This window comes from Lissotriton vulgaris, chromosome 3_1 (genome assembly GCF_964263255.1).
Source record: "Lissotriton vulgaris chromosome 3_1, aLisVul1.2, whole genome shotgun sequence".
NCBI classification, from domain to species: Eukaryota; Metazoa; Chordata; class Amphibia; order Caudata; family Salamandridae; genus Lissotriton; species Lissotriton vulgaris.
In genome coordinates this window covers 1,019,184,851-1,019,203,077 of record NC_141689.1, presented here as the reverse complement: position 1 = coordinate 1,019,203,077, position 18,227 = coordinate 1,019,184,851, and the positions used below count along the sequence as shown (strand labels likewise).

At 41.1% G+C, this 18,227-nt stretch overlaps 1 protein-coding gene across 1 annotated transcript in view; it reads left to right on the top strand.

Annotated features, from left to right (window-relative positions):
* The window catches only part of FREM1 (FRAS1 related extracellular matrix 1), a 564,068-nt gene extending 546,186 nt beyond the window's left edge, over positions 1-17,882 (top strand). The window contains exons 35-36 of the mRNA XM_086961404.1: positions 532-617; positions 8,893-17,882. Coding sequence (XP_086817530.1) covers positions 532-617; positions 8,893-9,092 — 286 coding nt within the window. The 3' untranslated portion in view covers positions 9,093-17,882. The remainder of the gene's footprint in view (positions 1-531; positions 618-8,892) is intronic.
* The last annotated feature ends 345 nt before the right edge of the window (positions 17,883-18,227 follow it).

The following is an 18,227-nucleotide window of genomic DNA, read 5'->3' as shown; positions in this document are numbered from 1 at the left end:
TAAGAACACCTGGGGCCTGAGTCTCAAACTGCATGTTGTAGTAGGTTTTATAGTAGCACAAAGCGTACTACACAAAATGCAATTCACAAACTACACACAGAGTTTCACAACTCACACTCCATATTCTTATGTGTGTTGAGTTCTCTGCCCCAATTGCAGAGTCTCTGGGTGGTGAGAACTTCACTTACATCAGTATAGGGAGTGCAGAGTTGTAAAACTCTGTACATAGTTTGCGTATCAAAAAATTAGTACATTTACTATAAAGTGTAAGTTTACGTTGGAGAATCAGGCTCCAGGTATTTATCTATGGTAGCAAGAGCTACATGAAAGCATGTTTGTTTAATTAAAATAATTTGCTGCTGTTGCATTGCTTCACACATCAAGAAATAATTGTTTGTATAATCTCAACTAAATCCATAGGAAACCATAGGATTTATGAAGTTTTATGAACAACACCAAGGCATCATTTACTTTATGACAACATTTTACCTTACTCATTATGACTTACTATGTTTTGCAAATATTTTACAGGTTCCTGGCTGAGCTGGTTAGTGTGTTCAATAAGAGTCACATGGAGTGGTTGTGGGACTTCAGTGGAAGAAAGCCTTTCTGGATAGGTGATTATTTTACTAATATTCACTTCACACTTCAAGGCTGGGCAACACATATGTAATGCAGACTGCTTCATGGAAACAAGTGTACAGTGCTACGTGCACACTTCAGGGATATACTTACCATTTCTGGAACTCATTTGTTGTCATCGTTTGTTGTTTTTATAAGTGCTGATTCTGCAACAATTTACTCCAAGATGTCCCCCCTCTTTCTCCGTGCATCTCACACGTGGTATGGTTGCAGAATATCATGGCTTAATTATCATCTGACAAAAATATTGTGTCCTAAATATAATTTACAAAAATATCTCCCCAATGGAGTAAATTGTAGAACATCTACACCAAATGGAGCAATACATTTGTAAACCATATTCAGGCCAAAATGTTTATGTCTGATGATGTTTTTTTAATATATATTCTGACATAAAACCCTCATATATATTTTACCTTTCCAGTACAGGCTGCTTTGTTTACCCTTGCCCACCTGCCCTGACCCAGGCAATTAGCCCTCAGGGTAATGTTTTTTCACTGTTGGCTGGCTTCCTTTATGTTCTTGCCTTACTTTGCCTTGCTGTATTTCCTGCAATAGTCCCAATTTTTCAGTTGCAATTATCTCTAAATATCCATCCTTTTGTGCCCTCCTCCTTAAGATGTTTCCTTCTTTGCCTCTCATCAGTTATGAAACTCAAGAGTGCCGCTTACTTGATCTGCCTCTCCCTTCCTTGCCCCCTTCCACTGCTGTTTCCTCCCCTCATTTTCCCTTGTTATCATCCCTTCATCTATTGAGTGTCCCTCCTTTTGCCCCCACATTCTTCTGTGCAGCTCTCATTTTCATAGCCCCGGTCTGGCCTTAAGGCCAGTCAGGGGATTGGTTCCAGGGTCATGCCACTTCCTGTCAGACCATTCCTCCAATTCCTCTGGTGCCCTTCTTTCATTCTGCAGTTACCAGTAAGTCTCTGTTCCCTTTGCTGTCCTTCCTTCCTACTCTGTTCTTCTGTGCACTTTCTGTCCACTATATGGATTAGGTGTGCCCCCTGAAATCTGTCCATTATATTTCTATGCTTTCTCCTGCTAATGGAATTGCTCTGTGTACCCTCTTCTGACAGTCATCCAAGTACCTCTCCCACATATGTCACTCCTTTCTGTGACATTTCCCTTCCATTGCTTTGCCTTCTTTTCCCTGACGTTCCGTGCATGATGTCTTTCCTATTGAACCTACTTTCTGCTCCTTTTCCATCCCATTATCTCCTTTACTGCACCACAGTGACTCATATGCTTCCTCCCCGACCTTTCCCTCCCTCCCTCCCAATATCTTGGGCTTGTTGTGTTTCATTGCCCCCTAACCCTGCCCTACCTCTGTGCTCCACATGCCCCTTTAATAATGTTGCTACTTTCTCTGCCCTCTCTTTGACTTTTCTGTCTCCTCCCCCATAAACAATTGTTTTCATAACCCCATCTGTCATTCCTTTCTTTTCCATATTCATCCTCTTTATGTACCTTGTTTGCCCTTTCCTCACTCGTGAACTATTTGCCATGTACTCGACCTCCGATGCTTAATTTCTGCCTGTGTTTGCAAGGGTTGAGCCCCGAAACTCTTTTGGTGGTCCCAGGCATATCTGTGGCAGCTGCACTGAGACCCTCATTGAGGTGTTTTCTGTGTCTTCTGCTGTGTTCTGTCTGTTCAATATGCTTCCCTCCCAATCCCTGTCTGACAATGCTTCTTTTCAGGAAAACTTGGCATGCTTATTTTCTTTGTTGATAATTTAGCCTCTTTCATTAATACAAAGTATTCACACAGGAGCCCCATTCACACACTGCTGCCTTTCTCCTTCCTTCTCCTTTTATTTATCCTGCATCTTTGAAGCTGATTTACCATCGCTTCTTGCCACTCGTTTGTAGGAGCTATTGAACTGTGACATTTACTTCCCTCTCATCATCATAGCACTTTTTGGATTTAAGATAGGTATAGTGCATGACAGATGCAAACGTTTATAGCAGACCACCATAAATCCCATCCAGATTATATCTGGCAAGATGGATCAGTAAGGTAATGATCACATCCTCATGGCGCAAAACCATCGCACACCTCCTCAATGTACAATGAACCAGGAACATACCGTATGGGACGAAGCTCACGATAGTGCCCCCTGCAAACTTGCAAGCTGACCTCACCATCACCCTTTACAAAAACGGCATCGTCTTGATCCAAGCTACAACGAAAAACCTCAAAATAATTTGCGGACCTTTTTACTCTCCTCAAAAACCATGTGCACGACACCTGCAGGGTAACAAACACCCGCCCGACGAATCCCCAACTAGCATGCTCAGCCACCCACAACCCCCCCCCCCCCCAAGGGCTCACAACTCAGATGAACCTAACCCCTCTCTCACACCATCTGGCCTTACCAATAGAATTGTTCCCAGAACTTTGGTCTCCTCTCCGTTAGCTCCTCCCTCCTCCCTCTGACCTTGAGACTGAAACTATTTCATTGGCCTATGACACAAGTCGACTCAGCCCCTCTACCCTACCACCAATGCATGCCAATAGAACCACTACCAAACACTGACTCACTGCCTTCAAGCGCCTCCCTCTTATATGGATATCGAAACTGCACTACAGAGCAGCCAAATTAACACAGAGCATCCATAACTCCATTCTGGATCTAAAGAACCTCCTTCACCTCACTGAACTCTCCTCTAAGTTCAAGCCTCAGTGGAAGCCCACCCCCCTCCATATCCCAGAGCCCCACAATCACCCACTACCGCTATCCTTGAGACACCTTCGCCCTCGCAAGCAACCATGCCAGCTCTCAGAGGAGGAAATTCTAGCTCTCCTACAACTCTACCCTTGCCCCCCCTAGTCTGCTAGACCTTACTGGAGAGGAAATTCTAGCAATCCTTCTTTCCTACAACTCTACCCCAGTAGAGTCTACCCTAGTCCACTAGACATGAATGTCAAACATGCCATCCGCACGGTCGCAATCAACCCCAACAGATCAGCTACCCTCAGCAACAGAGGTGTGGTTAATAGCAACCTAGCGGCAGTACCCCTGTCCACCCCATTGCACAAAACTCTCTCTGACCCCCTTTGCCTGGCCTCCTAATTAACTGCCGCTCAGCAGTTAAGCATGCAGCCGATATCGCAGATCTCATACTGAGCCAAAACCTTGGCTTAGCAATCCTGACCGAATCGTGGCTCAACGAATCCTCATCTCCATGCCTGGACCTCCTAGTCCCTCCTAACTACAACATTGCAAGGCTGGATAGGCAATCTAGTAAAAAAGGGGAAGGCATTGCCTGCATTTACCACTCTAACCTCCTTGTCATAGAACTGGCAGATACCACTGACTCCTGTGAATACCTCGTACTTTCCATATGCAGCAACATCACCCAACTGTGCAATCTGCACATCTTTTACCACCCCCCGGCATGGATGACGCCTTTACTGACCACCTCATGAAAATCATCACAGCCAAGGTTTCCTCCAAATCCAAAGACATTTTCCTTGGTGACTTCAACCTGCACTGGAATGACCCCAAGGATCCTCATGTCAACGCCATCAAAGATTTCCTGGCCGACCAAGCCCTACCTAAAGCCTGCTCACTCCCTACACATTCGAAAGGCACCACTCTAGACTGTATCATCACTAAGGAATCAACAGTCAAGCTTATCACTATGGACCCTTGTGACTGGTCTGACTACCACGCTATCACTTTCCTAGTATCTGGCACCCACAAGACAAGGGCACCGGAACAGGTGATTCCTAAACGCTGGGTTATAGACACCAAGAACCTTGATCCTAAGGAACTGGCAGCTCGCTGCAAGTCTGACCTACCCCCCTCCATATAACAATGGTCAGTGACCTCTATGATCATTACTCTGCGACTATAACTAACATTCTTGATGACCTTGCCCTGCTGAAAATAAAAAGAACCCAAATCAAAGACAGAAGCCCCTGGTTCAATGGGTCCCTCAACAGTGAGAGAAGATCCCTCAGGCAGTCAGAAAGAATCTGGAGACAGCACCCCTCAGCTGGACATTGAAAACTTCTCCGCCGGGCCAGAAATGCCTACAACAGGAACATCTTCAACTCAAAAAAATAATTCTTCAGATCTGAACTAGGGAACCCCAAGAACAGACCCCGCAAACTCTTCGAATTGGTCAAACACCAATCTAACAAACTGGGCAAAACATCGAAAGAAACCCCTAAGTCACTAATATCATCTGAGTAATTCTCCTCTTTTTTCTCTGACAAAATCACAGCCTTAGGAAACGAACTTAGCTGCGCTACTTACTCTCAACCCCTTCCAGATCTGACTCCTCCCTCCGCTCTTCCTCCACAGGCTTCACCCAAAAACCAAGCACACTTGACCGACTTCAAAATCTATGACGAACACTCCGTCTCGAAAATCCTATCCACCTTAAACCGGAACAACCACTAATGACCCACTGCCCTCTAACTGCCTAGCTGCCACCACCAAATCCATCATTCCTAGCCGGACTGCAATAATTAACGCCCCCCTTTCTTCAGAGATCGATACCCGACTCTCTGAAAGCCGACCAAGTCCTCCCCATCTTAAAAAAAACGTTGCTTGATCCTGCCTCCCCTGACAACTTTAGATCTATTTCTACCATCCCACTCTTAGCTAAAGTTCTGGAGAATTGTGTGCAACAGCAGCTGAGCCAACACATCACCAACTTCCACCTACTAGATGACTTTCAATCCGTTTCAGGCCTGGGCACAGCATGGAAACCACCATTCTCCACATCATGGATGATGCCCTCCAAGCCCTTGACCAAGGCAAAACCTGTCTCCTAATCCTCCTACATCTATCCTTGGCTATCGACATGGTCAATCATGAAAAACTACTCGAACGCCTCAAACTCAGGATGGGAGTGGATGGCTCTGTTCTTGAATGGTTTAGGTCCTTCCTCCATAACCGGTCACAGAGATTCCTAATTAACGGTAACCTGTCTGCTCCCTCTCCAGTCTCGGTTGGAGTCCCCCTAGTATCAACCCTGTCCACCACCCTCTTCAACCTTTACCTCGAACCGCTTGCTGAAGTACTACACACCACGAATATCTCATACAACATGTATGTTGACGACACCCAGATCTACATCAAGAGCTCCTCTCTCGAAGGAGATTCTTTCTCTGAATGAAGCCTTGAAATTGACTGTCCAATGGCTCTCCTCCAATCGACTCAAACTCAACGCAAAGAAGACAGAATTTCTACTAATTTTCCCACCCAAAACCAAACCTGAGACTCAAGTATGGATTAAGGCCTTCACAGCCTTAAACTGCCCTCCGAACATCGTGGACTCGGCCAAATCCCTCGGAATAACCCTGGACTGCAACTTGAACATGCAGGACTACATCAACTCGATGGCCAAATCTGCCAGATTCCACCTGAGCTACCTAAGAAAACTGAAACCCTTCCTTGATACTCCTGACCTAAAAATGGCAGTCCAGGCACTCTGACAGCGCTCAAATCATTCTCAAAATGGATGGTGGTTTAATAACTGAGAAAACACAAGTTGATGATGGACACAGCGCCGTAAATTTTCAGACGCTCACCCCCAGTCACAGATCTGGGTTGAATCCTTCATCGTTCTTTAGCTCACTTCACCACCCCAGTTCAGACCCAGCCATATGCAAATCAGTCTTGACCCTATTCCTCATGGGAACAGTCCAGCCCAAACTGCCAAACCAGGTCTTCCCTGGACCAGAAACAAGCATCCTGGGCCCCATTTCAGGGGAACACCCTTCATCAGCCAGGCTAGCTTGAATCCCATGGCAAAGTGAGCCAGGGACCCACTTCTGGGCATATCCTGCCAACTTAGGGTGAACAAAGCAAACACAAGTAGATGATGGACTGAGAGCTGAAACTTTTCAGACACTTACCCATGGTCACAGATCTGGTTTGAATCATCATCATTCTTTAGCTCACTTCACCACCCCATTTCAGACCCAGCCATATGCAAATCAGTCTTGACCCTGTTCCTCAAGGGAACAGTCCAGCACGAACTGCCAAGCCAGGTCTTCCCTGGAAAGGAAACAAGCATCCTGGGAATGGTCTCGGGGTAATACCCCTCATCAGCCTGGCTAGCTTAAATCCAGTGGCAAAGTGAGCAAGGAACCCACATCTGGGCATACCCTGTAAACCTAAGGCAAACAAATCAAGCACAAGTAGATGATGGACGGAGCACTGAAGCTTTTCAGACACTCACCCCCATTCATAGGTCTGGGTTGAATCCATCATCGTTCTTTAGCTCACTTCACCACCTTAGTTCAGACCCAGCCAAATGCAAATCAGTCATGACCCTGTTCCACATGGGAACAGTCCAGCCCGAACTGTAAAGCAAGGTCTTTCTTGGACCGGAAACAAGCATCCTGGGACCGGTGTCGGGGTAACACCCCTCATCAGCCAGGTTAGCTTGAATCCAGTGGGAAGGGTATGCCAGACACGGGTCAAGTGCTCGATACACCACTGGTTTCAAGCTAGCCTGGCTGACAAGGGGTGAAGCCCCGAAACCGTTCCCAGGATGCTTGTTTTCTGGTTCAGGGAGGACCTGGCCTGGCAGTTCTGGCTGGGCTGTTCCCACAGGGCACAGGGTCTAGGCTAATTTGCAAATGGCTGGGTACACAATGGAATGGAGTGGTGAGCAAAATACAATGGATTAACCCTTTAAACGCGGTGAAATTTCCGCAGCTGTGTGGGTTAAATAAAAGGTGGGCGTGGTTCGGACGGCCCCCGGACGTCCTCCGCACACGCCTCCTGTGACATCAGGGCCGTTCGGCGCATCCAAGGGGTTAAACCCAGGTATGTGACTAAAAGTGAATTTTGACAATGTTCAACATTCCATCCATCATCTTTTTGTGTTGCATTTTCACCCTAAATGGGAAGGCTATGCCCAGCCGTGGATCCCGTGCTCGATACGCCAAAGTTTTCAAGCTAGCCTGGCTGAATAAGGGTAAAGCCCCGAAATCGGTCTCAGGATGCTTATTTTCCGGTCCAGGGAGTACCCGGCCTGGCAGGGTCAAGGCTGATTTGCATATGGCTGGGTACAAACTGGAATGGTGTGGTGAGCAAAATAATGATGGATTAAACCCAGATATGGGACTGGGGGTAAATGTTTGACAATGTTAAACATTTTGTCTATCATCTATTTGTGTTGCATTTTCATCCTAAGTGGGAAAGGTTTAATAAATCATCAAACCAACTTGAAGAATTTCCTGTCTTAAGTAGCAAATTGGATGAGAAGAATTCCTTGAAGCTAAACTCTAAGAATTTGCATCTAGTCTTACAATTGGTAGTACACCAATCTCAGCTGTCCCAGTTCCCCCTTGCATGTTCAATGTGACCTGCAAACTGTTTTTTTTTTAAATCTTGATTTGACCCTATCTGCCAAGGTCTGCAAGGTTTCATCTATATGCGTCTTAAAAGGGGTTTTCTTATTGAACAGCTTGCTGTTACACATTTTGTTGTGATTTGAGCCATTGTTGGCTCCCGCCTGATATAATCAATTTCCCTGTAGCTAGGTCTTCCATGTATCTGATGCACCATCTCCAGCTGATAAAAAATTCAGCAGTCTGTCTATTCCCAAGGCTACTGCATATGTTTCCCATCACTAGACACTTCAAGTAGCTTTACTAATTGCTTAGGTGGTACAGTCCTTTCTTAACCCCTTCAGTGCTGATGACAAAGCCAGCTCGTCATGGGTGTTACCTGCCCTGCGCTTATGACGAGCTGGCTTTGTCATGAACAATGGTAAATCTGCAAATCCAGCATGCAGCGGGAAAACCCATAGCACCCAAGGTGTTAAGAGCCTCTGCATTTACCACCAAGCCTTTCATGGCCAAGGCCCAGCATCCTTCAGAAGGCGTTTCACTTCTATCTGTCATGTTTACTCTACAATCTACACTATCCCACCATCCAGATTCTGCAGAGCATGTTGAAGTGTCCTCTCCTTAGTTTAGTTAGTTGTCAAACTATGCAATTTGTCTCCCTCTCGCATCCATGAAACCTCTGACCATCTTGGTTTGTATGAGTCGCTAATGGCATGGCATTTCCCTCTAATTTTACCTCAACTATGCTGTCGGTCTTTTCCTAGTACCAGAACTCCCAAAACTATAATAACTTTTTCATTCGGTGCTTACAAATGGCAGAAGTGTGTTAAGAAGTGCTATAGAGATAATGCAAGATACTATTGTTATTCAATTAACCTGCTTCATTCTTTAACTTTGGTAGCTAAGTACGCCTTATCTGCTCTATTCCAGGTTTGAATGATCGAATGAGCACTAGTCAGTGGGAATGGAATGGAGGCGAAGTTGTCACCTTTACCAACTGGAAGCGAGGACCCCCGCGGCTATCAAAGAAGGGAAAAAATTGTGTTTTGGTGCACAGGCGAGGAAAGTGGCAAGCAAAGAACTGCAAAAAGGGAAAAGGACATAACTTTATTTGTGCAAGAAAATTATAGTCTGAAAGCAATATGGACATCTATAATACACTGTACCACCACTTTGTATGTATAATATTCAAAGGATATTTATTTAGTATTTGAAGAAATGTACAGTTTGATGAAAAAGAAAACAAATATTGTTGTGATATGTTTCTTATGTGGCTCAAATTCAAATGCAGAATTTGCTAGCTTCCCCATTGTCATTGTTCAAAAACAGGTTGAGGGGTTTTGCAGCCTGCACATTTCTATGTGATTCAATGTAATTTCCTGTCCATGCATTCTACCATAGTAATTTTTTCGTTCATTTAAACCAGGAGGGCGTCACATACACGGAGTACGTTAAATTGTGTTTGGAGTTGTGTTCACAGCATTTCAGTTAAAAATCAGGTTCTAGATGAGTTCTCATTTTGGGATTAGAGCATATAATTTAAGCAACAGAGCATCAGTTCTTGTTTCTTCCAAGTAAGATGAATGTGGGGTTTGAGGCATGTTGCAGAAACCTCATGAAGTAGTCTGGTTGGATCATTTGAGGGGTTTGTTATACAAACTTACATACTTAAATACTTAAGGGCTAGCACATAGCCCAAAAATTGGTGTCAATCACAGAACATGCTCTGGAAAAAGGGAGGTGTGGGCTCATAAGAATGCAATATGAACAGCAGCATTATAATTAGCCATTAGGTAGACCTGCAGCTTGCATGATGCAGAAAATCAGATGAAATGACATTACATTTAGGCTCGTTTGTTACCAGATTTCCACTAAAAAACATTGAAACATAAAATATTTATTAGTGTGCTTCAGTTAAGAGTACAGTACATGAAAGTACTCTTTCAAATCGAAAAAAATTGGAAACCTATGTTTTAACATCCACACATATTTTCTTTAAATCTTTAGACAACAATCACTGTCTTCCGTCATTACATTTCTTCTCTACACTTCATCGGTAGGGCTGTGGAATACAATAATAAACCCTCACTACCAGTGGTGGCTGGTGAAATCTTCAAGTTGTGAGGCATAAAGCCCAAATATTGCAAGGAGCATTCCTGTGAGAAAAGTTTGAACAGCTTGTAAAATTGAGAATTGTATTCACATTTTCATGTAGAAATTGATTGAAAAACTATAGGTTAAAAGGCAGGTGTGAAATCATACTTTTGAAATGGTCACATTAACAACTCACCCCTACTGACATAACAATATGAGGCCTTTCAGTTTTTAAAACATGTAGAACAGTCAGAATTCCAGAAGGGAAACTGAAAAAAACTATCTTCGCCGATGTGGGCAAACATACATCGGGCCCTTTTCGTGCAACTGTACAGCCTAAATCTCAGTAAAAACCTGGTTCACAAATGTGAGTCAAATTCACAAAGACTGTATACCTTCAGGGAGAGAGGAGTACTATCTTTGCTCCTACCATTCCCTGCTACAACTTGGTTGCACAACTGATATGATCTACTGAGAACACAAAGGAATCGGTAATACTGCATAGACACAAAGTCACTATTATTGTGACGTCACAAGAGGCTACTTGTGGAGTTAAAGACAGTGGTCATGCACACCGTTGTAACTGCCCACTGAGATTTAACATTTTTAAAGAATAAACTAAAATATGTGCAATCATAACAAATCTTAGAGTAATACTGGAAGCGTTCCTGTTGCTCAGTCAAAGACTACTCAATTAAGTCCCAAAGTGCTGCAACTTTTTACCTGGGAATATTATTATTTTTTGAATAAACAGAACAGGCTGACTTGTTATTTTTCAGTTTTATTAGTTTCATGCCAAATATAAGTGAGAGTATGTTATAAGATAACAGATCACATCATTAATTCAATGTAAATTAAGATACCATAGCTTCAATCGGCATTTCATAAATCTACCAGCAACTACTTTTATGTCATCTGTCAAACATTCTTAAATCTGCTTAGATTGCTTTCCTTAACATTTTAACAGCTTAACTTTTCCACCGGTAGAAAGTATTGAAACGGTTGTTCAAAGACTTTAGCAAAGGGAAACCTCCCTTATGTGCTATAAAAGTGCCATTTGTGACTACAAATCACAGAATCTATACACAGGTTCTATAACTCAGTTAATTAATGCAGAAAATCTGCAAAGTGGCTAGATTTTCCACACATGCAGAGGTGACAAAAATGGTTATTGGCATCTGAAATCTCATTGTTAACCAAAAAAGATATAATCGTGTGGGTGTTCACAAACAGTTACACTCCTAAAACTAGGCTTACTTTAATAAGGTGTAATTAGTTGCACAAAAGGGCTACATTCTATTTAAACTTCATTAGGAAAGGAAATCGACAAAAGCAAGAAATTACATCATGCAAAAGACTAAAATAAAAACCTGTGCACCCGCATTTTTACCCGGACCATATCATAGGGTATAAGTTAGTCTTAGTCAAGCCTGACAGGCATAAGCCAGGAAAACTATGAAAAACATAGTTACCCATGGCCTGTAAGATCTAAACACCACACAAAGAGTAAAACTACACATATCTTTAATGCAAACACCCATGCCACTGTTGATTAACTTAAACAAAGAAATTGGCTTCAAACTTGTCAAAAGAACTCTAAATTAGAAATCGAGCACTCCTTTCTGCTGTATCATTGCTATCTTCCAAAAGTCATTGCAATGTCTCCCTCTTTTAAATACTTTCCTTAGGTGAAAAGGTATAACATGTATGATTAATCATTTCTCGTTAGGTATCTTATATTTTTTGCTCAGCACCTTCTACAATGCAAATTTTCAGCACAAAATATTAACCGAAAACTTCACTCTATATTGTAATTACTGACAAAAATCAGTCACAAACAAAACAATCAATGTTTTACCTTTCAGAGAAACCGTCTTTTTTAGAAGCTGTCACAATACATACTGCTTATGTACCATTGTTCACAGATGAAAGCAAGGGATCATCTGCTCTCAGCCACACTCTCTGGATTGGTAATCCTTTACTTATGGTTCCACAAAACAGTTCAGCGAGAAGGTGTCCCCATCCGTCCACTCAATAAATAATCCCACTATCCTTCATATACAACTTAGTAGGTTTGAATTCTTTATTCATAACTGTGAAACCCTAGCGCATTGCCATCTGTAGGTAACAGAATGCAATGACATAGGACATAACACAACCGCTCTCTTAATAATATGAAGACAAAATTCATTTTCAGATACAACAACCCCACATATAAAACAAAATAGTCGTACAAAGTTATTGCAAAATGCTACATACAGAACACATTTTAAAAAAACTATAATAATAACAAGTTCCTGAATTGTACAAAACTGTAATTGTTTTGGTAAGTAACATTAACACTATTCCCAAAAGCAGTCTATCCCATCACATAATCTTCCCAGCTCTTAGGCCATTGCAGAATACACCCAGCCCTAGAAATCCTCCACCAACTTCATATGTAGAACTTTCATTCCTCTGCGTCACATTCTCTTCTAAAACTTCATCTATCAAACAATGTCTATTACCCCTTCTGACTCACTCTCCCTCCTTACATTTTCATCTTCGCCACTTGATCTTCCATCACATTTTGCCAATTAACTAAAATGGCAAACTTTCCTATCTCTAATTTTTGGCTGAACTATTATAAATAGGGACTACTTTGAAGGATCCCATAAATCTAGTACACCCATTTTCTATCTTCTTCTGGTTTTTCACTTTTACGTAATCACCTACAAGCAGTTTTGCTCCTTTAACACAATGTTTACAATCATACAGTTTTATGTATATTTCCCATTATTCAGTTTTATTTTCTCTGACCTTTTCCTACCAGACTTGTTCTTGTCTTTCCTCCTTCATACATGTATGTTTGTTTTTGGTAACAGGATCTCTTCCCCTCAAAATTGTGAAAGGCGAGAATAATTTTATAGTGGGTGTAGTGCAGTAATCCCAAATCAATCTATTTATTTCTAACTGCCCATCAATACTCTGTTGAAGCATTCCACCACACCATTCCCTGCAAGCTGATATGACAAAATGTGCTTCCACATAATGTTATTCCTAGACAAAAAGTTCTGTAAAATCTTTGGAAACAAATTGAGGCCCATTGTCACTCAGCAAAGATGATGGTATGCCCTCACACTGGAATAAATCAAGAAATTTTACAACCGTAGAGGAATCCACTTTCTCTCCCACTCTTTCTCCAGGCCATTTAGAAATAAGTTGGCCAAAACAACTATATATTGGCCAACCACATTTTGATTCTGCACAGCCCTAAGATGTCAATGCTTAAAGCTTCCCAATGACTATTAGGGCACTGCAAAGGAGACAAAGGTGGTCTAAAGGTTACTAAACTTGTATCTGCATTCAGACACTACACACTCACTCACCAACCTTCCAAATTCCATGGCTTACCCTGGTCACCAATAATGCAACTTGATTTTCCATTTACTTTTGATTATATGGAAATAGCCTTCATGAGATGTTTCCAGGACCTCCCTTTTCAGGGCTAATGGTGAATTCACTATAATTCCCCTTAGAAGAAAACCATCATCCCCCCTGAAAACACATTGCATATTTCCCTGTGTAAGTGTATCCTTATCTAAATATTTCATCTCAGGCCAACCATTCAGCATATACTCCTTTACGTGACACAAAACTGTGTCCTTGTCATATTGACTCAACCATTCTTCTTCAATGATGAAGCCAGAGGTGTTTTCTTTGATGACAGCCACACACACATCTTCCCACCACACAATCTCTGAACTCCACACTTCAAGAGGGGTTCTACTTAAATAATCCACAACTTTGTTTTTAGACATTTGGTAAATATTGCACCCTTTTGGTGTAATCTAACAATTTTAGGGCTAATCTGGTTAATCTTGGTGTGGCTTTCTCCAAACTCTTTGTTGTGAGTATTTTAATAAGGGGTTTCTGTTTATTGCAAAGTAAAATATCTGAACCATCAGACATACTGCCAGAATTTCTCCATTCCCCACACACACACAACAGCATTTCTCTTTCTATGTTGAAAATCTTTTCCTCAGCATATGCCAGTGATCGTGATGCACATGAAACAGTATATTCGTGAGAGCCTCCACTAATTTGTGAAAGAACCCCCAAACCCCGCCCACTAGCTATCATCCGTGGGAATAATGTTCGGTGGTCTTGGATCAAAACATTGTAACGGCAAAAAAGAGCAAATTTAATTTTTTATGCTTTCAAAACAATTTTGCAGTTCCATTCACATGTTTTATCTTCATTTGTCGTATATCAAAGTTCTTGGCAGCAAAATCGTTCACTAATATGCATAAAATTCAGCTAATCCATGAAAAGGATCTCACATTATCCTTTGAAGTGGGAGTAGGAGCTTCTTGGACAGCCTCAATCAATTATTTTTGGGCAAAATACCCCGTTCAGAGATCTCATGAACTAGATATGTGATAGAATTAACTGCAAAATGACATTTTGTGATTCTGCACTTAAACCCTGGTCAATCAATACGGCCAACACATCTCTCACTCTTTCGTCATGTTCTTCTGATTCCTTTTCATTATAAGAATATCAGCCTGAAAGACCATAATCCCCTCAGATCTTTTAAATTTGGTACATTAGGTGTTGAAAAACTGCCGCCTCAGATGTCAATCACCCAAACGGCGAGATAAAGTTAAATATTTACTTTTACCATTAAGCAGCACTTGGTGATATGCAGATGCAAAATCTAAAGATGTTAACAACTTCATCGTCATTCCAAACATCTCACTAATTTTAGGAAGATAAAACTTGTCTATAACAATATTTTGATTTAGGTTAACAAATTAATACATAGCCTCACCTTCCCTTCACACAAGGGGTGCCAACCATTCAATCGACTCAGTGCTCTTGATGATTCCATCCCTCTCTAGTTTATCCAATTCATCCTTGCCTCTAGGATATTCCTCCTTCATTTGTTGTGCAAAGTAATCTTTACTATCTAACAACAAAACTTATTCCTGACTTTTGGGATCTACAATGATTTCCTCGGGTCTATCCACCTTAAAATTGATGGCCCCTTTTCCACTACACACAGGTTTCCTCCTGCTTGTCTGTCCTTAAAGTCAAACTTGATGATTCTGTACAATGCTATTTGTATTGGTTTATTGGTAAACATTCCAGGATGAATATTAGTGGGAACTAACATCTCCTAATGTTTCTTAAAATGTCTTGTCCCACATTGTTCGGTCAGCAATTTCGTTAAAAAAAACAGAATCCGCTACAATGTCCACCAAGACACAAAAAAGGTAAAGGAGCATACAGGTTTAGACCGGATGTGCTCTTTCACCCCTAAAACATTTGTATCAATGCTCGAATCACGATTTATCCCAACATAAATCTCAAAGACAAATGTTGTTCAGTGAGTTTTTCAACTGTACAGTTAAAATCCATTTTCTCTTTTGCAAAGTGTCCTTAAGTGCCACAAAATCAACATTTTTGTTTCCATGCTGGAGAAAGGTTATTCTTGGAAAAGTGGTCCTTGCTTCCACATCTGTAGCATGAATTCCGGTTGTCTCGTCCCCCACTTTCTGGGTGGTCACTTTTACTAGTATGTGGTATTTGTTCTCCAGATTTCTTTGTTTCTGAAGACCCAACTTTACACAAATTCTCTTTCCTTCCTGTGACACCCACACCCGCTTTCATACATCTTTTTGATAATTGTGCTTTTATAGCTATGGCCATTGCTTCCTTTAGACCTAAATCACTACAAGCCCAAAGTCTCTCCTGAACATTGGAATCATGTGTGTGCATAACAATTTTATCTCTAATTAGTTCATCGTAAAGATGATCAAATTTGCACAAAATTGTCCGGTTTTTAATTCAGCTACATATTTCTCAGTCGATTCTTGTGCACCTTGCTTCCTTTGTTAATAATTTAATAGATCAATAGAAAAAACGGACAGTGTAAAGTGATTATCCAAATCCTCAATGAGGTTTGTGAATACATCACCCTCAGAAGAATTATGGGGTGCTTTTTTCCAGTTGGTCATACATCCTTAACCCTTCTGGACCTAATGCATATAAAAGTATCTTTTCCTTCGATTAGGTGGTAATTCCTTGCCTAAATCATCTTCTATAGTTGTATTATATTTAAAGAAATATGCTTTCCATTGCGGCCACTTCATAACCGTTTGGGCCAGTCCAGAGAAGAATGCTTGTGAAGGCATTAATGTATAAGACTGTGCACACATTGTTCTATAGAACTATGTAGTTCAAACAGTGAGTAATAACCAGTTACATGTTTAACTCGTGATTACACATGTATTTTCCATACCAAATAAATGGTTACATTTTAAAGGAAAATAAATATTTTCTTCATGTGACAACTTAGCAGTTGGCATTTACTAGTTTATGCCAGATATGTACTTGAGGTTTTCACGCATTCACTCTCAAGTAAATAAACATGCCCATGTGGCTCGTATAACCTCTGTGAATTGCATCAAAAATGGCGCCATACTGTGTATGTCAGCGTGTGTCCGCTTGCTTGCCACATAGGGTTCATTGATACACAAAGACTTCAGGGCGTGTCTCACAAGAATAATTAAGTTGTGTGAGCTATGCAAATAAAAGGAGCTTGTGTTAAGAAGTTCAGCTTAAGCCGGCACAAGAGCAGTCATTTTTGTTTAAGAATTCAACGGTGTCCTGCTTCAACATTGGTGGTCAAGGTGCTAGACAGCCATTAGCTAGAAGTTGATAAGCTGAATGTACTCACATACGTGATGACCACCAGGCAAAATCTGTAAATTGTGTCCATTAAGTCTGCTTTGCCTCAATACAGAGTATGTTCTTGAATAATTCAACATTATGTAATTCACACAGCAGTGTGAGTTTACTGGAGTTTTCCCCTTGTTGCCATTCATTAAAGACGCATAGTAGATTTGAATTCTTTATTAAAAACTGTGAACCCCAGCGCATGGAGCAAAAACGCAACCTTCCCTTTGTGCTCTCTTCCAACGGCTCCTTGCCACATTCTGTTTTTCCCTGTCCTCGCATTCTGTCACCTACAGAATGCGATGACAAACGACATAGCACATTCCTTAACGTGATAGAAGCACCCTGCCTTCTGGCCCAGCTATGTTCTGCACCAATATTCATCTGCATTAGAAGATTTTCATATTAGATCTTCAATACACAGTACTTAGATCTTTGTTTTACAATGTATCTGCCTAGTCTCATTCGACAAATTCATAAAAATGAAATACTGCTCAAACAACCCAGATTCATCTGAGAAATCAAATATTCATTTAATAAAAATAGCATCTCCCTAGTCCTTACGTTTTGAGTGGCATTTTCCTTAGTCATACATTAAAGGAGTGATTAAAGAAAATATCCCGATAACCATCTGATTGGGTATTTGTTAGACCTAAGAAAAATAACAACCTTGGCTAATCAAATCAGGATTCAAGATTTTCATTTAAGGACAGCCTACAGATATGTTGAAATGTAACTTCAACACATGTTTATACATACATATACATGGTTAAAGGGTGTGTGTGTGTGTGCGAGCTCTGCCTATCGTGTGTACATTTGTTTGTTATGACAGGTGCATTCCTAATATAGCAGTATTATAAAGCCCAGCAATGTTTAACAAACAGGATTGAGAGAAACTGGAAACATTTGCTGCATATATTTTAATATTTCACTTTATTGTAATAGTTAAAACAAAAGTGGATATTTAACTACTGGGTGCTTTTGTTGTTCTCCTGTCTCTGTGGTTCTAATACTTCAAACATTAAACATTTCACGTGTATTATTATGCCAAATAATTATTGTTGTACCAAAGCTGCTCACTAATAAACCAAATTCAGTATGTTTCTTAACTATGGTTTTTGTGCTCCTTTAGTCTCTGAACCCTGTGTTTGTTTATCCATGTTTTCCAGGCATTTATCTGTGTTCGGCTATCAGTGGTGCATAAAGCAATGTACAGAAAAAAAGTATTTCAGAAGATGCTTTTAAAAAAGGAGGCTAATTTGCCTTCAAAAAGTAAAACCTTAAACGCCAACACAAGAATGGAAATATTTGAGGTGTCCTACCTGTTATCCCCTGATTACGAGGTAGGCAGAATCACACACAAAGATTCCAGTGGTGAAAATACCGTCACCGGCCAGTATCTCTACAAAGAAGCCTAGCTATTGTAACTTGGACACATAGAAAGAGAA